The sequence below is a fragment of the Thermobia domestica genome, chromosome 16, assembly GCF_964235325.1.
Source record: "Thermobia domestica chromosome 16, izTheDome1.hap1.1, whole genome shotgun sequence".
Classification (NCBI taxonomy): Eukaryota; Metazoa; Arthropoda; class Insecta; order Zygentoma; family Lepismatidae; genus Thermobia; species Thermobia domestica.
Genome location: NC_137469.1, coordinates 177018274 through 177041111, shown reverse-complemented (window position 1 = coordinate 177041111; position 22838 = coordinate 177018274). Strand labels below are relative to the sequence as shown.

The 22838-nt window shown below is 35.9% G+C and overlaps 1 protein-coding gene across 1 annotated transcript; it reads right to left on the bottom strand.

Annotated features, from left to right (window-relative positions):
• Window positions 1-15683: 15683 nt before the first annotated feature.
• LOC145672693 (protein GVQW3-like) lies at window positions 15684-16304 on the bottom strand. The gene has a single exon (XM_081741860.1). It carries the CDS (start codon window positions 16302-16304, stop codon window positions 15684-15686), a length of 621 nt encoding a protein of 206 aa, XP_081597986.1.
• Window positions 16305-22838: the final 6534 nt, after the last annotated feature.

The following is a 22838-nucleotide window of genomic DNA, read 5'->3' as shown; positions in this document are numbered from 1 at the left end:
TCGGCCATTTTTGGGCCAATATCTCGGAAACTATAAGAATGACGCGAAAAATTTAACGACTTTCTCTGATACTTTTTGATGCTCTATCGAATGCATGGTTCAAAATTGAAAAAAAAAATCCCAAATAATAGACAGACAGACAGACAGATAGACACACAGACATAGAAAATTCAGTAACAAACTTTTTAAATTCATTGAAAACAGTAAACAACATATCCTTAAACCACTACAATAGATATTTAACTGGAGTGTAGAAATGGAAACGTTCGTGGATGAATTAAAAATTTCAGCAATAAAATATGTTTACAATAATAACTTCAAAGCTAATGTAAATGACTGCAAGCCAATTTTCTTACTTAATACTTACGTCAAAACATTGGAAAGATGTATTAGAAAGAGACTATTTGCTCTTATAAACGAAAAGATGTTTTCCCAACAAATGAGTTTCCTACATAGTAAAAATACATAACATGTTATAAAGAAAATTAACAGAATTTATTACTAATATAAACGATATACTCTTGTGTAAGTATATTGATTATGTTAAGTACGACGTATAATGGAAGCAAGCATTAACTCCAATTATAACTTATGAGCTCTCTCGTGGTTAAGCGATTATAGTACGCGCCCTTGTCGTGGGAGGCCCGGGTACGATTCTTAGCGGTAGCTCATGAATCCCATATTAAGCTGTAGGTCACGTCTCACATTGTCTCGCTTCTGAAAGGAAGTCTAACCAAAAATGAAATCAAATCAAATGAATTATGATTCATCCTCTTATCTTAAATATCTTTCGCTAAATTAGATTAAATTTGTCATGGTAATTATAGCTGCTTCCTAAGATTTTATTGTTGATTAATTCTCAATAGAGTAGTGCAGTCGATAAGGGATCTTCTTACTAATTGTAAGACCTGCGTTCGATCTCCGATGTGAGCACGAAATTTAATATGTTGTACCCTCTTTGAAATGCGGTTCAGAGATTCGCTAAGCCTCTTTGAAGTGGGTACCTGAAGAAACCTAGAGCTAAAGGACGATGAATCATAGCTCTAGTTACATCACTTCTTGTATGTACCGAAGTCTAGAGCATAACTTTTTAGTCACTGGATGAACACAAGACATAAAATTTGGTTTAAGCGGACTTTTTGAAACATAAAACAAAACAAAAATAATGATTTGAGGAAATTCTATTAGATATAACGAATGCGCTAGAAAGTTAAATAGAATTTCAGTACCTTAAATGCTGCCACTTACACAGAAACTGCTTTGTGAAGTGATTTGAGAAATACAATAGTAGATCATGTATTAGGGACAGTATATAATGTTTGAAAATGCAATTCTCTAAGAAGCAATTTTTCGAAAATTTATGGATCAAAAGATCCAATATATTTCAATCAAAAATTTTCTTGTAGGTCTTATATCTGGAGAATTACATAGACCCTATAGTGTAGCCAAACCCAAACTATCACTTAACTCAGTATGATGTGTTTATTCCGTAGAAAATGCAAAAACTCAATTTAAGGACCCTTCAAAAGTTTTTGGCTCCTGATACAAAAACTAATTATTGATCAAGATCGCAATCTTTTGATCCATTTCTTAGATCATTCCTAAAATTCTTATTCGTTTTATAAAAATATTTGTCGATCATATACTTTTCGAAAAAAAAATTTAGGGTCGTTCCGACTATCTATAAATAGAAGTAGACAGCATCTGTAGGTAAACAGGGCATTGAATGTTTCTGAGTTTGCGTGTACATAGCATTTATATGATCGAACGACAGGCGTCCCTGGCGGGGGACGAGGGGGACGCATCCCTCCAACATTTGAAGTACAAAATATTCAATATTTTATTCTAATTTAATTTATTTACTAACAACAGAATATCATATAAATAATAATAATTATATTTATTTGGAATATAATATTCAGGTTGTGAAACGATTGTAATCGAGTTCTTGATATACCTTAGGGGGTCCGTGAAGATAAGCAGAAAGGTAACAAATGGAATCGAAGGGCTAGGTAGTACCATTAAAATCATTTTCTTTGATGTCTGCCCCCAAATTTTACATGCCAGAGACGCCAGTGGATCGAACTTACTCTACAAGCTATAGCTAACCTTGCATTATCATATGTTTCATTCATTAACAATGTAACAAGGTCACTCTGGTACTTTCGACTAAAATTGCATGTTCTCATGTGGATTACAGTTTGCGTATGTTGTACATATATTGACATGAAAATATGCGAACCTTGATTAATTATTGCGTGAGTATTCTTCAAAGAAAAAGTGTAAGCAGCCGTTTTTTGCTCGTATGTCAGCGCACGTGTCAAAAAGACGTATCATTAACTTCAACGATGTTTCTGTCCATTGATTAGCTTCAGAAAGCGTAAATGAAAATGATTTTCCACTTGGCTTTCACTTACTGTGTTATCGATATCTTGAAAAATCTCTACAAACTGTTTTACAAGCAAGCAATCAGAAAGAGAACAACATATGTAGTTTTTTAATGTTAAAAACAAGAGCAAAATGTTTCTTGTTCCTCCTACTTTCACTAATATTTTACTTCTAACAGTGTCGGACTGGGGTCCCCAGGGCCCCAGCTAGAAGAGCATTTTAGGGCCCCACAGTAGGAGTCGTATACATCCCAATACGTGATTGTCCCTTTCTCAGAGTTCTTTCCCGCTGTCGCAAAAACGTTTGGCCGAACGGTAAAATGTTCCGTGTTTTGCTTATGGAATACAAATTACAAGGTCAATAGTTGTTAATGAGGGTTTGGGTACAAAATCTCATGGCCAGAACCTCGCAGCGACAACATCGCGGACCAAGACCGCGCCGTCCAAAATTTGCGGCCCAAAATCTCGCCTGGCCAAAACCTCGCGGTCCTGATCTCGGGAAACAAAATCTCGCCTGGACTAAACTACGTAGTTCGTAATCTCGTCGTCAGTATAAAACGTCGTCACTATTATTTCTTCGAAGTAGAATGCTCTATATATTGCTATATGTATATATTTGGCAAAGTACATAATTGAATTAAAATAATGAGAAGAAAATTATAACGCGTGCTTTGAAAATCTATCCTATACGAAAATGAAAATGACTCTGTTTGTGACATTATACATCTTGAGCCACCCGACCGATCTCAATCAAATTTTCAACATAGATGAGGTTTGAGCCTCGGATGTATTTTATAATTTCATTTTGACGGCACAGCGAAGGGTAGGGGAAAGATATGTAAAAATAAATAAAACTTAATAACTCTTGAACAACGAGACCAATCTCGATCTAATTTGCCACACAGATCAGGTTAGAGCCTGGCATGGTTTTTATCATTTCACTTTGACAGAAAGGGGGAGACATATAGAAATAAATAAAAATGAAAGTGGTTGCATTTGTGACTTAATAACTCTTGAAACACTCGACTGGTATCGATAAAATTTTCAACATTATGAGGTTTGAGCCTGGGATGGTTTTATTTCACTTTGACGGTAACCTTAGGAAATTATAACAAAATCAAATAATATTTATGAAAGTATAAAATATCTTAGTTTTTACGTCCCTGCATTATGTCTTGTAGGTTAAAAGAGACGTAGATGATCAGGATGAAAGAAATGATGGAATGAAGAAAGTGGGAGGAAACGGGAATATCCCGAGAAAGATCACGCTCACGATATTTTGTATCTGCTTTACTATTATTATTATTATTATTATTATTATTATTATTATTATTATTATTATTATTATTATTATTATTATTATTATTATTATTTGTAATATGGAATTGCACATTAAGGAACTCATTGGGTAAATTTTAAGGAAAGGTTTCATTTCGCAAGGTTTTGGCCAAGCGAGATTTTGGTCCGCAAGGTTTCTGGACTGCGAGGTTTTAACCAGGCGAGATTTTGGGCGGCGAGGTTTCGGCCGCGAGATTTTGTCCATATCTCGTTAATGAGGTCAGTTAGCTTTACTGGTAACATAAATTCAGTTACTATAATGTAGAAAAGGGGTTTCATTCTGTTTGCCCTATTGCAAATACAGGCTATAATGATCATCATAATTGAACAAGAAATGACGGATGTATCATGTTTTCTAATTGCTATTTCTGTTGTACATCTCAGTAACCTTCGGGAAGGAACCCGTAAGGTATTGGGGCCTTCTGGATAACAGTTATCTTTTTGATCTCTGTGGGAATACTCAGTAACGTGCATTTGATGTAGGCTTGAATTTCACGGCTCTCTTTGTTATGTTGTAGATACTTACCGGTATATAAGGATTAAAAATTTATATATACAGAATAAAGAAAACAAAGTTGAGGGTGGGGCCCCGGCCAGGGTTCCGACACTCCAGCCCTGGCCAGTTCGAGACTGACTGTTCACTATGCTAGTAACTAACTTGAAAACTAAATTCTATAGCCTATGAAGCCCGGAGGTTCAATGATTCATCCACAAAAACTCTCTATTAACTTCTGTCATTAACCAACTGGATCCAGTTTGTACTTTGTTAACTATTCTAGTACAGGTTGATTCAAAAAACGGGAAATTTTGAAAATTAAGTAATTTTATGAAAACAACTTTTTAAAAGAAATATTTATCTCATTTAATAGTAAAAGTAATGCCATTTTAGAATACATGCAGTACAATTTATTTTTTGAAGATTAAGATAATCTTTTGAAGCATTAATTCACAAAATTGTGGCCGCATAACATGATGGTTGAGTTTCACTTGAACTATGCAACTATAAAGATGCCGAGTGACGATGGACTTCTTATGATAACATCACGAACAGTTTGGATATTGTCTGGTGTACGAACAGTTCACATACGGCCTGGAGATTTCTTTTTCATTGCCGAATCAGTTTGCTCAAAATTACTTATCCATGTTTTAACTGAATGTGCTGATGGATCCGATCCTAAAGTAAAATAACGGCGAAATTCTCTAAGTGTCATTGTACTTGTAAAACGCTTTGATAGCGAAAGAACATTGTGCACGACTCCAAGCATTCGTTATAACTAGAGACCGGATGTTAGGCAAAATGCCTATTCTTTAATATTAAAGGTATTATCAAAAATAACGTTTTAAAGTTTATATGGGGGGTTATAGTTTCGATTTAAGCCAATTTTATTTTGCCTATTTTGCCTATTTCGACCTTTACTGCCTAAATAATTGCTTTAGTGCCTAATATTGCCTATTCTATGCATTTTCTTCAAAATAAGCCTTCATTGGGAAAATATATAATTTGCGTAACATAATACACACATATTTACTTATATTATGTGTTTGTAAACACAAGCTTGTAGTACGTTACAATATATATATATACAGGATGAACTTCAAAGATTTTCACATACTTCAGGAGGTGATTCGTGACATGAAAAGAAGATAAAAGTCCTCTTGAATTTCATGAATCATCATCTGAAGTATGTGTGCACCTTTATGTCCCGTTCCAATTGTCAGGATTCGATTTCGATTCCACTTTGGCCCCCCTGTCACTCGAACACGACGCAGAATTCGACAACATGCAACAGCGCTTTTTGTCTTTTTTTCATGTCACGAATCACTTCCCAAAGTATGTGCACATCTTTCAGATTCACCCAGTATGTGCAATGCATAACATGCCTCGTTTTTGTATATACAGTAAAAGATGATATTATTTAACAAACAAGTATGTTTCTATATTCTTTGAACATTATCTATGACTTGAAACTATGTTTTAATGGTATTGAGTATTTATCTTCATTATTTCGAGTTACATTTTACTGCCTATTTTTCAAATTTTAAGTGCCTATTTTACTGCCTATTTTTTAAATTTTAAGTGCCTATTTGCCTGCCTATTTTCCAGGTTTTAAATGCCTAAACATCCGGTCTCTAGTTATAACTAAATGGCAGGGCGTCTTTGACAGGCTGGCGTACGTTATTCAGTGTTACCAACAGAACTTTCAAAATTTTCCGTTTCTTTGAATCACCCTCCATAAGCTAAAAATGTTTAATGACTAGAGTTAACTAATCGTTTCAAATGTTTTATCGAGAAGATTATGACGTTTCCCGTCGTTTAATCAGTAACTCAATCAGTAACGAATGAGTTAGAGAAATACAGGATGAACCTAGTAGGAGTTAAGGAAGTTACGTGGGAAGGAAATGGAACTGAAAATTCCGGAAATTTGACGTTCTTTTACGGGAAAGGAAATAAAAATCAGCAGTTTGGAACAGAGTTTTTCGTTCACAAACAAATGTTACCAGCAATTAAACAGGTTGAATTTGTTACTGACAGACTTTCTTTTATTACTCTTAAGGGACGGTGGTGTGATATTATTGTTTTAAATGTACATGCCCCAACAGAAGATAAGGATGACGATATAAAAGACAGTTTTTATGAAGAAGTGGAACGGATATTTGACCAACTCCCGCTATACCATATGAAAATTCTATTAGGGGATTTCAATGCGATGGTAGGATGAGAGGATACTTTCAAACAGATTATAGGGAACGAAATTCTGCATAAGGAAAGTAATGACAACGGTGTTAGAATCGTGAACTTTGCAACATCCAAAAACCTTATCATGAACAGTGCAAAATTTCCACATCGCGACGTTCATAAATATAGTTGGACCTCACCAGATGGAAAAACACATCATCTAATCGATCACGTTTTAGTACATAGATGAAGACAATCTAGCATAATTGATGTTAGGTCGTTTAGAGGGGCTGAATGTGACATTGATAACTACCTATTAGCAGCGATAATAAGACAGAGACTATCGTTGAATAAAGAAAATATTCAATGTCTGAAAAAGGAGAGATTTAATTTAAAGAAATTAGAAGAGAGCCAGGTAAGAGAGAAATACTAAATTGATGTTTCGAATAGATTCGCGGTTTTAGAAGATTCGGAATGCACTAGTGTCGAGGATACTTGGATTGAAATTAGAGATAACATTAAAATTTCAGCAAAAGAAAAATTAGAACACGCGGAAATAGAACAAATCATGGTTTGAGTAGGAACACATTCAACTAGCGGAGAAGATAAAACAGGCACAATTAAGTTGACTACAAAAACCGAATAAAATAACTACACAAAATTTCGTAGACATCAGGCGGAAAACTTCCAAAACCTTTAGAACAAAGAAACGCAAGTTTTTGAAAGCTGAAATTATTGATCATGAAGATAGTAGTAAAAATAAAAACATTCGGGACATGTATAAGGGGATCAATGAATTTAAGAAAAGGTATCAATATCGTGCCTATATATTAAAGAAAGCTGGCGCAACAGTTCTCACTGACACAGATAGCATCTTAAATAGATGGAAGGATTTCTTTGACAGTAGTAGAAAATGGATCGATCTGGAACAACCTAGGCCATACTTGGCCAACTCAGGAGCCCATGGGAAATTGAGCACCTTACACCGTGAACCCACGGTCTCTTACGACCTCCATTTTAGGGGTGAATTTATTCCCTTTTATGAGCACTTTTTAGGGGGTGTACTCGTTCTCTTTTATGAGCATATTTTTAGGGGTGAACTCGTTCCCTTTTATGAGCATATTTTTCAACCCCTATTTTAACATAGCAGAAATTACATAAGATTCATTCCCTTTTATGAGCATTTTTTTTCAACATAGCAGACAATGAACATAGCAAAGGGGTACGAACACACAACTATTTAACATAGCAGGGGTGTATTCGTTCCACCCCTATTTTAACATCTTACATAGCAAAGACTACTAAGACAATAATGAGGGTGTACTCGTTACCTTTTGTGACCCTCTTTTGTATTCGTTCCACCTCTATTTTAACATAGCACTGATTTCGTTTCCAACCCTTAATTGAACATAGCACATTACACAGAGACTACGAAAAATAGTGAAGATTAAAGGGTGAAATCGTTTCCATCCCCTATTTTAACATAACGAACATAGCAGAGAATATGAAATATAACAGGGGTGTACTCGTTCCCTTTTATGAACATATTTTTCAACCCCTATTTTAACATAGTAGATAACACATAAGATTACGAACACATATAAGAGCAGATAACATATAGCAGATAATACATAAAGCAGGGGGTACTCGTTCCCTTTTATGAGAATATTTTCCAACCCCTATTTTAACATAGCAGATAACACATAAGATTACGAACACATATAAGAGCATAAGACTACGTAACATAGCAAGGGTATATTCAACCCCTATTTGAACATAGCACATATTACATAAGACTACGTAACATAGCAGAGCTAAAACAAGAGTATGGCTTATTTTCCAACCCCTATTTTAACATAGCAGAGAATACATAACATTCATTCCCTTTTACACCCCTTATTTTACCATAGCAGAGAATACATGGAGACTACGAATACGTAGCAGGGATGTATTCATTCTCTTTGATAATCATTTTTTCCACTCCTAAGAAAAGACTACGAACATAGCAAATTCGTTTCCAACTCTTATTTTAACATAGCAGAAATGTTTTCCTTTAGGGGTGTATTCATTCTCTTTTATGAGTACTTTTCCAACCCCTATTTTAACATAGCAGAAATTACATAAGATTCATTCCCTTTTCCAACCCTTATTTTAGCAGACAATGAATACCTATGTAACATGGCAGAGCTAATAAAAGACTATGGCTTATTTTTCAACCCTTATTTTAACATAACAGAAATTACATTAGAATACGAACACATAGAAGAGCAGATAACACACTTTTTCAACCCCTATTTGAACATTTTACCATAGCAGAGAATACATGGAGACTACGAACACATAGCAGGGATGTATTCATTCCCTTTTAAGGGGTGTATTCGTTCTCTTTTATGACCACTTTTTCCAACCCCTATTTGAACATAGCAGATAATATACAGACACTACGAACAAATATTTTAACAGCACTCATATGTAATAAGGGGGTGAACTCGTTCCCTTTTATCAACCCCTGTGTAACATAGCATTCGTCAATTACTGCATGTTCCAAAAGCACTGACCTTCGAGGTCAAAAGTCAAAATACTTAAAAACCAATAACTCGAAAACGGAGCCACATTTAGTAATTGTTCATCAGGTACTACAAGTTCCAAAAATAATGACCATCAAGGTCAAAGGTCAAAATACTTAAAACCTAATAACTCGAAAACGGAGCCAAATATTGAGGTGTTGTTTCCACATTTAGTAATTGGTCATCAACCACTGCAAGTTCCAAAATAATGACCATCGAGGTCAAAGGTCAAAATACTTAAAACCTAATATCTCGAAAACGGAGCCACATATTGAGGTGGTGTTTCCACATTTAATAATTGGTCATCAACTACTACAAGTTACAAGATAATGATCATCGAGGTCAAAGGTCAAAATACTTAAAACCTAATAACTCGAAAACGGAGCCACATATTGAGATAGTGTTTCCACATTTAGTAAAAGGTCATCAACAACTACAAGTTGCAAAAGTAATGACCATCGAAGTCAAAGGTCAATCTCGAAACCGGATCCACATATTGAGGTGCTGTTTCCAAATCTAGTAATAGGTTATCACCTAGTACAAGTTAAAAAAGTACTGACTATCGAGGTCAAAGGTTAAATATTTGAACCCGAATAACTCGTAAACGGAGCCAGCAAGAAATTTTGTACCAAGCAGAAAAAGTGAAGAATGAATAAATTTGAGTGGCTTATTTGCTATTGTACTAACGAGAAAGAAACCAAAGATATAACATTCTCAGCTAGTTAAAATGGCATATAACCTTGTATGATTTAAACAAAAAAAGAGATAAATTTGAGTGACCTATTTAAAATTGTACCAACGAGGAATACCATTTTGTACTACTCAAATAAACGAAGGAATAAATTTGTACTAACCTAAGAAAAGCGAGAAAGGACCATTTTATTTAAACGAATCAATAAATTTATAAAATACTAACCAGAAAAAAGCGAAGAAGAATCATTTTAACTAACTCAGACTTTTATACCATTTTGGACTACTCCAATAAACGAAGGAATAGAGTATTTAGTTTTATACCACCGAGAAAAACAAAGAAATTGCACCATTTTGAAGTATTCAAATAAACAAAGGACTTATAATTTGTGTCAACTCTAAAAAGGGCCATTTTAACTAGCTGAGTATTTTATACCATTTTGTATTATTTCAACAAAAACAAGGAAAAAGCAAAAAAGGATCATTTTAACTATTCTAATAAACGAAGGCATAAATATGAGTGAGCTATTTAATTTTGTAGCAACCAGAGGATCATTTTATACCATTTTGTACTACTCAAATAAACAAAAGAACAAAATTGTACTAACCAGAAAAAGCGAAGAAGGTCTATTTTAACTAACTGAGAATTTCTGTACCTTTTTGTACGATTTAAACAAACGATGGAATAAATTTGAATGGGCTGTTTTTTGTACTAAACAGAAAAATCGAAGAAAGTACCTTTCTACTAGTCCAGTGAACGAAAGAACAAATTTCGGTGTTCTACTTTTTATACCAAACAAAGAACCATTTTAGCTAGCTGAGTATTTTATATCATTTTGTACTACTCAAATAAACGAAAGAAAAAGCGAAAAAAGACCATTTTAACTAGCTCAAACAATTTTAACTAGCGCAGAATTTCTGTGCCTTTTTGGGCTATTCAAGTAAACGCAAAAATTAATTTGGATGGACTAACAAGAAACAAAGCAAAGATATGCCATATTAACTATTTAAACAAACGAAGGGATAAATTTATGTGATCTATTCCATTTTGTACCAAGGAGAAAAAAGGAAACAAAAGTATAAATTTGTACTGACCAGAAAAGCGAAGACATTTAAAAAAATAATACATTTATTGAGGTGTCCTATTTCCTTTTGTACCAACGAGAAAAAAGCCAAGAAGGATCATTTATAACAGGCTTAGATTTTTATGATTTTTTGTAATATTTGTACCAAACCGAAAAAAAACAAGGAAATACCATTTAACTAACTAATAATTTTTGTGCTAACTAAAGAAAGCGAAGAAAGACCATTTTAAATAGCTCAGCATGTTATAACTTTTTGTGCTTTTGGTCTATCCAATTTCTTGACCATGTTGCACTATTTAAACAAACAAAGGAATAAATTTGGGTGGTCTATTTGGTTTTATCCATTTTTTAACTAGCTCAGAATTTCTTGACCATGTTGTACTATTTAAAGAAGCGAAGGGATAAATTCAATTTTTCACCAACGAGAAATGCCACTTTAACTAACTCAGCATTTTATACCATTTTGAAATTTTTAATAAACAAAGGAATATACTTGTACTAACCTGAAAAAGCAAAAAAAGAACTTTTGTACCACTCCAATTAACGAAATAATAAATTTAGGCTTTCTACGTCTTATACCCACGAGAAAAAATATTAACATCCATTTTATTTAAATAAACAAAAGAATAAATTTGTACTAACTAGAAAAAGCGGAAAAGGACCATTTTGTACTATTTACGAAGGGATAACTTTTGAATGAGCATTTTAACTAACTCAGAATTTTATAACATTTTATAATATTCAAATAAACGAAGAAATAAATTCGGATGGAGTATTTAGTTTTGTACCAAGCAGAAAAAGGAATCCAGCAAAGGCGAAGAATGTCTTTTTTAACTAATTCAGCATTTTATACCTTTTCAGGCAATTCAAATAATCAAGGGAATAAATTTGAGTGACCTTTTGAAGAAGGAATAAATTTTGTTTGCAATTAAAAAAGCGGAGAAGGTCTATTTATGTACTTTCTGTACCAACCAGAGAAAAACAAAGAAAGACCATATTCTGCTACTCAAACAAACGAAGGAATAAATTTGTGTGACCTATTCACTTTTATAGCAAGCAAAAAAGCCCCTTTTAGTTTTATACCAACCACGAAGGTCCATTATAACAAGCTGGGTATTTTATACCATTTTGTATTACTCTAATAAATTTGGGTGGTCTATTTCATTTTTTGTAAGAATCAGAAGAAAAGCTGAGAATTTTATACCTTTGTGGTGTTACATTTTGTGGTGTTACTAAATGTGGAAACACTATTTCAATATGTGGCTCCGTTTTCGAGTTATTAGGTTTTAAGTATTTTGATCTTTGACCTCGATGATCATTATTTTGTAACTTGTAGGAGTTGATGACCAATTATTAAATGTGGAAACACCGCCTCAATATTTGGCTCCGTTTTCGAGTTATTAGGTTTTAAGTATTTTGACCTTTGACCTTGATGGCCATTATTTTGGAACTTGTAGTAATTGATGAACTATTATTAAAGTTGAAAACAGCATCTCAATATGTGAATCCGTTTCCGAGGTATTAGGTTTTAAGTATATTGACCTTTGATCTTAATGATCATTATTTTGGAACTTGCAGTGGTTGATGACCAATTACTAAATGTGGAAACAACACCTCAATATTTGGCTCCGTTTTCGAGTTATTAGGTTTTAAGTATTTTGACCTTTGACCTTGATGGTCATTATTTTTGGAACTTGTAGTACCTGATGAACAATTACTAAATGTTGCTCCGTCTTCGAGTTATTGGTTTTTAAGTATTTTGACTTTTGCCCTCGAAGGTCAGTGCTTTTGGGACATGCAGTAATTGACGAATGCTATGTTACACAGGGGTTGATAAAAGGGAACGAGTTCACCCCCTTATTACATATGAGTGCTGTTAAAATATTTGTTCGTAGTGTCTGTATATTATCTGCTATGTTCAAATAGGGGTTGGAAAAAGTGGTCATAAAAGAGAACGAATACACCCCTTAAAAGGGAATGAATACATCCCTGCTATGTGTTCGTAGTCTCCATGTATTCTCTGCTATGGTAAAATGTTCAAATAGGGGTTGAAAAAGTGTGTTATCTGCTCTTCTATGTGTTCGTATTCTAATGTAATTTCTGTTATGTTAAAAGAAGGGTTGAAAAATAAGCCATAGTCTTTTATTAGCTCTGCTATGTTACATAGGTATTCATTGTCTGCCAAAGTAGGGGTTGAAAAAGGGAATGAATCTTATGTAATTTCTGCTATGTTAAAATAGGGGTTGGAAAAGTACTCATAAAAGAGAATGAATACACCCCTAAACGAATACATCTCTGCTATGTTAAAATAAGGGTTGAAAACGAATTTGCTATGTTCGTAGTCTTTTCTTAGGGGTGGAAAAAATGACCATCAAAGAGAATGAATACACCACTTAAAATGAATATCTGTAAACCGTGGGTGTTTGATTGTAATCTTTGCTCATTGTCTGCTACTTCCGCTATGTTAAAATAGGGGAGTGTACTCATAAAAGATTATCTGCTCTACTATGTGCTCGTAGTCTCCATGTATTCTCTGCTATGGTAAAATAAGGGGTGTAAAAGGGAATGAATGTTATGTATTCTCTGCTATGTTAAAATAGGGGTTGGAAAATAAGCCATACTCTTGTTTTAGCTCTGCTATGTTACGTAGTCTTATGTAATATGTGCTATGTTCAAATAGGGGTTGAATATACCCTTGCTATGTTACGTAGTCTTATGCTCTTATATGTGTTCGTAATCTTATGTGTTATCTGCTATGTTAAAATAGGGGTTGGAAAATATTCTCATAAAAGGGAACGAGTACACCTCTGCTTTATGTATTATCTGCTATGTGTTATCTGCTCTTCTATGTGTTCGTAATCTTATGTCATTTCTGCTAGGTTCAAAATAGGGGTTGGAAAATATGCTCATAAAAGGAAAAGGGTTCACCCTTGCTATGTTACGTAGTCTCTGCTGTGTGTTATCTGCTCTTATATGTGTTCGTAATCTTATATGTTATCTACTATGTTAAAATAGGGGTTGAAAAATATGTTCATAAAAGGGAACGAGTACACCCGTGTTATATTTCATATTCTCTGCTATGCTCGTTATGTTAAAATAGGGGATGGAAACGATTTCACCCTTTAAAATTCACAAGAAATGCAACAAAACTGACTGTAATAATTATCGAGGCATTTCTCTTCTTTCAACGTCCTATAAAATCAGTCTCAAACATTCTATTAGCAAGATTGACCCCCTACGCAGATGAAATTATTGGAGATTATCATTGCGGATTTAGACGAAATCGATCAACTATCGACCAAATATTTACCATTCGCCAAATGCTCGAAAAAAGTGGGAATACAATACCCCGGTACATCAACTATTTATTGATTTTAGAAAGGCATACGATTCGTTTAGGAGTGAAGCATTGTACAACATTCTTACAGAATTTGGAATACCGAGAAACCTAATTAGATTAATTAAGATATGTTTAAATGAACCCCAAAGTAAAGTCCGGGTAGCAAAATTTTTGTCCGTGAGCTTTCACGTTGAAAATGGCCTGAAACAAGGAGATGCGTTGTGGGCGTCATTATTCAACTTTGTTTTGGAATACGCTATAAGGAAAATCAAAGATAGCAACCACGGCCTAGAGTTTTATGAGGTTCACCAGGTTATGGCATATGCTGATGTTGTAAATTTAACCCGAAGTCGTCGCACGCACCGCGGAGTCAAACTTAGCGGATAGAGAAATTTTAGGTTTCTTAGAACTGTTAAAAGAGTTTGTGCTGTAAAATATACATGCGCATTTGTCAAAAACGTTGCAAAGAAAATATGAAACAGTTTAATATCGCTTTAAAACAAAATACACGTTAAGATATAGGCCTATAAATAAATATGGCGGAGTGAGACTCCGCGCGCGTGCCTTGGTGTTACAATTGACCACGCGTCCTATGGACTGTTAATAGGGGATGATAGAAGAGCAATAGAAAGAAATGCAGAGATCTTATTAAACATTTGCAGGGACATGGGTTTAGAAGTAAATGCAGAGAAAACTAAATACATGGAAGTGCGTCGAGATCGTAATACGGCAAATTATGGATGCGTTAAAATATTAAGTAATGCTTTTAATAAAATGGATAGTTTCAAATATCTAGGATCAATATTAACACGAAGAAATTAAATATCGACTAAAAGCAGGGAATTCGTGTTATTATTCAGTTCAAAATATCTTGTGGTCCCGAATTCTGTCGAAGAATTTGAAGCTTAAAATATACTAGGGTTGGGGCAAAAGTCATGGCAACTATTTTTTTTCTTGAAGATACCAGTCCGGTTGGAAAATGTGACATATACAGACGAAAGGACAAGGTGTTAACTACATATGTGGACAATGAATAGCACTGAAATGTCGTAACACACTAATTTATTATGGAAGTATACTGGGCAATTTGGCCTTCACGGTGCAAAAGAATGACAACACAGTACGCATACAGTTGACATGTCAAACCTGGGCCTAAAGACCCTCAAAGTAATCCCCTGCTACTTGCACCACACGCTGGCAACGATGTGGGAGGCGCTGAATAACACCCACCTCAGTATTTGCCGCACCATGTGCGAATCGGGTCACCTGTTCGCGTACAGCATTAGCAATGTTCTCGCGTGTTGCAAACCGCCTACCACGTAGTGGTTCCTTAATCTTTCGAATGAGATCAAAGTCACAGGGTGAAATGTCAGGAGAGTACGGTGAGTACTCCAATTCTTCCCTACCCCAAAGTCGCAGTAGCTGCCCTACAAACTTTGCTTTATGTAGTTTTGCATTGTCATGCAGGATTATTGCACTGCCCACAAGATCTGGACGTTTCTCCCGAACGCCACGTCGTACCTGTCGCACCAGGAAATCCCTGTAGTACTGTGCGGTCATTGTTCTGCCATGTGGAACAAAGTGGCAAACAATGACATCCTAGACGTCATACGCGACGATCACCATCAATTTGACTGGGGAAGGATTCTGACGGAACTTCTGCCTCCTTGGTGATCCAGCATATCGCCACTCCGCGGACTGACATTTCAATTCTGGTTCGTGAGCCCTGGCCCAAAATTCATCGATGGCGATTATTCGTGACAAGAATTGATCGTCGTTCTGTTGCCAGCGTGCAAGGTAGTTGGAGCATATTGCATATCGCATCCACCTTTGAACTTCCGTCAGTGCATGCGGGGCCCACCGCGATGCGATTTTGCGTAGTTGCAGCTCATTACGCAATATCCTGTGGACGGTGCGTTTATCGATGCCACTTGCCTCCGCCAACTCTAATAGCGTCCATCGTCTGTCTTCATCCAGCAGCTGCTCGACGACGGTACATGCCACGTCGGTCCGCACACTGACAGGTCGTCCCGAACGTTGCTCATCACTGGTTGACACACGTCCTTGCTGAAACTTTCCTATCCACCGTGCTACTGTACGGTATGGTAGGGCATTATTCCCAAGGGCTTCCACTAATTCACTGTGACATTCCTTCGCATTTCTCCCTCGGAGAGCTGCTATTTTGATGTAAGCACGCTGCTCAACACGGGTTACTTCCATCTCGCACGACACTCACCAACTGACAGATTTCACAGCCCTTGCTGTGCTACTACCAGCTATCACTGAGCCATCTGTTGTGCTGCATACACACTATTCCTGCAGGTCTTCCACACGACACATAGAAGTTTGTGATCCGCTCAAATATCTGCAAGAAAAAAAATAGTTGCCATGACTTTTGCCCCAACCCTCGTATAAAAAGATAATCATGCCTGTTGTTCTGTATGGTTGTGAAACATGGTCGCTTACTCTGATGGGAGAACATAGATTGAAAGTATTTGAGAACAAGACTCTGAAACGAATTATCGGACCCAAGAGGAATGGGAATGGGGAATACCGGAAACTTCATAACGAGGAACTACATAATTTATACGGTTTACCAAACATTGTTAGGGTCATCAAATCTAGGAGGCTCAGGTGGGCAGGCCATGGAATGGAAGAAAGTAGGAACGCTTTCGAAGTTTTAACTAGAAATCCACTCGGAGGACGACCATTAGAAAGACCTAGGCGCAGACGGGAGGACAACATTAAGATAGATCTCACAGAAATAGGATAAGGATAGAAGTCAGTGGAGAGCTTTTGTAAACGCGGGATTGAACTTCCGGGTTCCATAAGCCATAGAGTTAGTTAGTTAGTTAGCTTCCGTCGTTTATTGTGACCAATATTTTATTTTTATAGTTTTTCACTAGAATGTGCTACGGGGCAATAGTTGACACCTTCTCGTCTCGAAAACGGTCTTCTTTTGTCTTATGAACAACTCTGTCTTTCAATTCACGTTACTTGGGCACACTGATACATCTCGTAAGGTGGTACTAAGAGTTGAGATAGAAATAAAAGCTTGCTATGTCATTGTTTCTTAGGAACTTTCTTATTAATATGAACTTTATTATACATGTTGTTTAATTTGATCTATATTTTAATTTATCGTCTTTTTACTAACACTTCAGGGCATAACTCCGACCAAACTTGTACAAAGAACGGGTAGGTCCCTAAGTTCGATACAAATAATAATGCTTAGAATCATTAAATTGATAACACGGATCTCTAACGAAAAAAAAAAACTACATGAGAGTTTTGGTGTGACTTACTAGTTACCCTCTATTCGCACGCAGTCACTGAGTGACGCAACTGTTTGTGGAACATTGCTTTAACCATTAAGTACTTCGCATGTTTTTTGCCACATTAATACTACGCGGAGTCTGTCAGATTCCCAACAGTATATTGCGGAAAAATTACCGACATGTTGTTAATTTTCGCATATACATTCAATATAATCAAGAAGGCAGAGGAAGCGACAACTTGGAGAGGCGGTAGAACGGGAAGTTATGGCGAACGCGGAGTCCGACAGACTCAGCGTAGTACTTACCGGTTAAATTGTTGCCTTCGTACGAGGCAACTACAATTGCCGTCACCGATCGCTCTTCCACAACCGTCTCGAGCAACTCTCAGTGTCCGTTACTCGACGAAAAGCATTGCTTTACATTGAAGCCTTCCTACAGAGACACTGCAGTGACCGTCACCGCACAAGGTTACCAGTGTATCTTGACGCCAATGTATGTACACTACATGTAAAAAAAAAGTGTTGATCAAACATACAAACATGCACACTTGATTTTTCCGTAACCTGCCCTAGTCGCGGGTTTTCTACCCCTCCCCAATGGGGGAAATTTTTAACAAAATAGAAAATAATAATGAAAAACTTATTTTATGCATACCTTTATTTCGTTTTACTATAAATTTTAATGAATTTTCATTTTACGTATGCTGTGAAGAAGAACTTGGATTACTACAAATTCACGTTCTTTTCCTGTAGTTTGGCATAAAGTTACAGAGAATAATGAGTTTGAGTTTTGCAATATGCGTTGGCGCAATAATGAAAGAAACTTCGTTTTGAATTTTCTTCCGTAATAGTTTGAAATATTCCAACACTAAGAATTTCATTAAAAGGAATAAAATAATCGGATTGTTGAAATTTATCTACATTGATATTGCGACAAGGTGTTGAGGACATGCACAGGAGCGTTGCAAGGGAAGTGCAGAACAACATAATTACCCGCCTCTTCGCTACTGTCTACCGCAAGTACAACGTTAAAATCCTATTTACCTTCGACGACCAGTGATTGAAGCCAATAGATTTGCTAAATCAATTATTATTTGGAGACTGTTTAATTTGACTATTATTATTATTATTATTATTATTATTATTATTATTATTATTATTATTATTATTATTATTATTATTATTATTATTATTATTATTATTATTATTATGCAACTTTTGCTCTTTCTTCGTCTTGCTTATTAATTTTTTGTTCAAAGTGCGCCTCTCAAAACGTTGCGCCCCTAGACTCGGGCCTAGTGGTAAATCCAGCCATGCCTAGTCGTCTATTATGTTTTGTTCTTTGGATATTAGTCATTTCTATTAATCCTTTCCGGATTCCGGCTTTTTGGCCTATTTTTTAGACTTTCAGTCAAGCAGCTACTGCATCGTCACTATTTATCCTATTATCATGGTTCATACCTCATTCTCTTCAGAATAGAGCTGGCTTTCAAATGGTAAAACTTGCAAGCTCATACCATATACCAGAAGCGGGAAAAATGATGTCAAAGAGAACATTTCTGAGGGAAATTTTTTCTCGCACTTTGCCCCCCCTGGACCCACCTGTGTGAACGTAGACATCTAAAAAATATGATAAATAGTACTTGGTATACTGAATATGTGTGCCAAATTTCAAGTTTCTATCTTGAATAGTATGGGCGGGAGAAATTTTATCAAGAATTCCCACAATGCCACAAATTACCACAAAACACTATGATCTCAGGGGGAAAAATTCCTGAGACATCCCGAATTACCCTAGGGTCATGTTTCGCCCATCATTCTCTTCAGAAAGAACTGCCTTTCAGGCAGTACCATCGACATGTCTCCATCATGTATCTAAGGCGGGAAATTCCCGAAAAATGGGATTTTTTGGTTTAAATATCTCTTTTTTCAACTTTTAGCCCCTCGGGACCCCCCTGTTTTAACGCATAAATCTGAAAAAATCTGTTAAATACTACTCGGTGGACTGAATGTTTGTGCACAATTTCAATCTTCTAGGTGCAAAAATAAGCCCGCCATAAAATATATATACCGACATTGCCCCATATTCCCCTATACAGAAGTACATTTTGATAAAAATTCCCTGACACACCCCTAATTACTCTAGGGTCATGTTTCGCACATCATTCTCTTCAGAATAAAACTGGCTTTCAGACGGTATGACTCACGTGTCTTCATCATGTATATAAGGCGGGAAAATCCCGAAGAAAGGGATTTTTTGGTCTAAATATGCCGTTTTTTAACTTTTAGCCCCTCTGGACCCCCTGTTTTAACGCAGAAGTCTGAAAAAATCTGATAAATACTACTAGGTAGGTTGAATGTTTGTGAATAATTTCAATCTTCTAGGTACAAAACTAAGCCCGCCAAAAAAATATATATATACCGACAATATACCATATTCCCGTATACAGAGGAATTTTTTTAAAAAAAATCCCTGAGACATCCCTAATTACTCTAGGGTCATGTTTCGCACATCATTCTCTTCAGAATAAAATTGCCTTTCAGAGGGTATGACTCACGTGTCTCCATCATGTATATAAGGCGGGAAAATCCCGAAGAAAGGGATTTTGGGGGTAAAAATATCCCTTTTTTCAACCCTTTGACCCTCTGGTTTCCCCCTTATTTTAACTCACAAATGTGAAAAACATCTGGTAAATACTACTCAGTAGACTGAATGTTTGTGCAAAATTTCAATCTTCTACGTGCAAAAATAAGCGCGCCAAAAAATATTAAACATAGGCTTAATAAATTAAAAAATATATATTTTAGACTTATGACGTCATCACCTCTTATGTCTGGACGCAGAAAAGTGTGAAACCATACGTAATGTCTTCTACAATGCCTCTGGACTTGAAAAACAACAACTAAAAAACCCGGGCGAAAAAGCTCAAATAGGAGAGTTATAACGCAATGTACCATGAACCACCCGTATGGTACAAAATTGTACCATAAAATCCCCAAAGGGTTAATCATGAGATTTTCAGCCACCCCTCATACCAAATGAATCATTTTCGGATCTACGTTTATAACTATTATTATTATTATTATTATTATTATTATTATTATTATTATTATTATTATTATTATTATTATTATTATTATTATTAAATCATTAAGAAAAGATGTAAAGGAAAGAAATATGTTGTTGAAAAAACCAAACATATATTGATGGATTCTTTGTGCCTAAGTGCTTAGTGCTCTGCTGTCCTTGCATGAGTCGGGTTCGATTTCCGGTGGCAGGTACTGTGGTCCCATATAGCCTAGTAGCGTAGGTGTTGAAATGAAGTTGAAATCTGATTAAAAAATATACAGGGTGTTTCACAACACCACCGACAGCGTCTGAGAGGTGATTCCTCACACCAAGATAAGAGGGGAGTATAGACCAACCTGGGTGCAGAAATCCGTCATTTCGGAGTTATATGCTGCCGAAAACATGAAAAATGCACTTTAAAGGCCCATATCTCCAAAACTATGGGACCTACCGTAACCAGGTCAAACTTCACTTAGAAACTAATATGTGCCCTATCCAAAAATCCATGTTTCAGAATCCTAAGGTACTCACGTAACGATTTTTATAGAAGGAGTTTGGCTATGGGTATATAATTTGAAGTACTCATCAACTACATCTATAAAAATCCTGCGGCACTTCCCCAACAGTTTTTATAGAAGGAGTTTGGCTAAGAGCATATAATTTGAAGTACTCACCAACTAAATATATACAAATTGTTACGGAAGTACCGCAGGATTCTGAAACATGGATATTCGGATAGGGCACATAGTTGTTCCTAAGTGAAGTCTTGACCTGACTGCAGTATGTCCCATAGTTTTGAAGCTATGGACATTCAAATTTCAAGTTTTCATGATGTCGGCAGCCTATAACACCGAAAGGAAGCTTTTGTGAACCCAAGTTGGTCTATACTTTTTGTCTCATCTTGCTGTCAGGAATCACCTCCCAAACGTTGTCGGTGTTGTTTTGAAACACCCTATATATATATATATATATATATATATATATATATATATATATATATATATATAATATGGCGCTAAATTTGTTGTACAAAAGCAGAGGAGTGATTTCTGGGAGTAAAACAAACAAAAAAGTTCCAATAAACATAGCGCGAAAACTCCATCGTTTACGTGTTATAGGCTGCCGAAATCATGTAAAAATGAATTTTAAAGGTTCATAGTTCCAAAACTATGGTACCTACCTTGGTCGGGTCAAGACTTCACTTAGGAATTAGTATGTGCCCTATCCAAAAATGTGTGTTTCAGAATCCTGACGTGCTTCTACAACAATTTTTATACAGGGAGTTTGACTACTGGCCTATGATATAAAGTACTCTCCAACTACCCCATTAAAAATTGTTGCGTGAGTACCTTAGGATTCTAAAACATGTATTTTTGAATATAGCACACACTAGTTCCTAAGTGAATTCTTGACCTGACTACAGTAGGTCCCATAGTTTTGGAGCTATGGACCTTTAGAATTCATTTTTTCATGTTTTCGGCAGTAGTGATGAGCGCAAGAGTCTTGGTCTTGCCGTTTTTGCAAGAGTCTTGCATGCAAAACCAAGACCAAGACCAGGAATTCCGATGCAAGACCAAGACCAAGACCGTACCTGCAAGACCAAGACCAAAACTCTTGCGCAAGAGTCCTGCACAAGTACCGGTACTACTTGAATTTTTTTATAGAATGTAAAAAAAAAGATGGAAAATCATTACATCTTTTACTTTGATTTCTTGGCTTCAGTAAAATTGCTACTGGAGTGAATGTGTTCCCAGTAGTTTATGCAATGCGTGTAAGTCGATCAGCCCCTGTAACATTTAGCTACAGTATGTCGTTTTCTGAATTGGTTGTTTCCGTTTTCTGTAGATATTACTCGCTTTCAAGCCACACATCATCTTGCGCCATGTGAGCTTTTTTGGTGGACAAACACCGTGTGCGTGGGTTTTCTTGGGGTTTTCCCGCTTCCTTCTACTTTCTTCATTCCACCATTTCAATCATTTCTCGTCGTCACCGTCTAAGGCTTGGTGCATAATCGTGTGACGTTAAACTAGGTATTTCATTTCAAAACATATTAAAGTGATGAGCAAATGCAAGACCAAGACCAAGACCCGGGTGGTTTTGGTCTTGGTCTTGGTTTTGCACTGGAACCCTTGATCTTGGTCTTGCACACTCAGTCTTGGTGTTGCATACAACAGTCTTGCAAGTCTTGCTTTTAAGAAGTATTATGCCCTTCATAGCTAAATTTTATTCTGGATATAAGGTTTAATCAATTCTATAAAGCGCCAATAGTAACAAAAATACAATGTATGTTTCTAAATGTAACATAGTTTACCTTCGTGCAAGTATGATAATAGTGTACAACATAGTTGATGATCCTTATTTTTTTTAATGGGTGCCCACGGTTCACTACTTCTAAGATAAATCACAA

Coding starts and splice junctions, on each gene's coding strand:
- LOC145672693 (XM_081741860.1), bottom strand. CDS start 16,304: ATGGAAGTAACCCGTGTTGAGCAGCGTGCTTACATCAAAATAGCAGCT.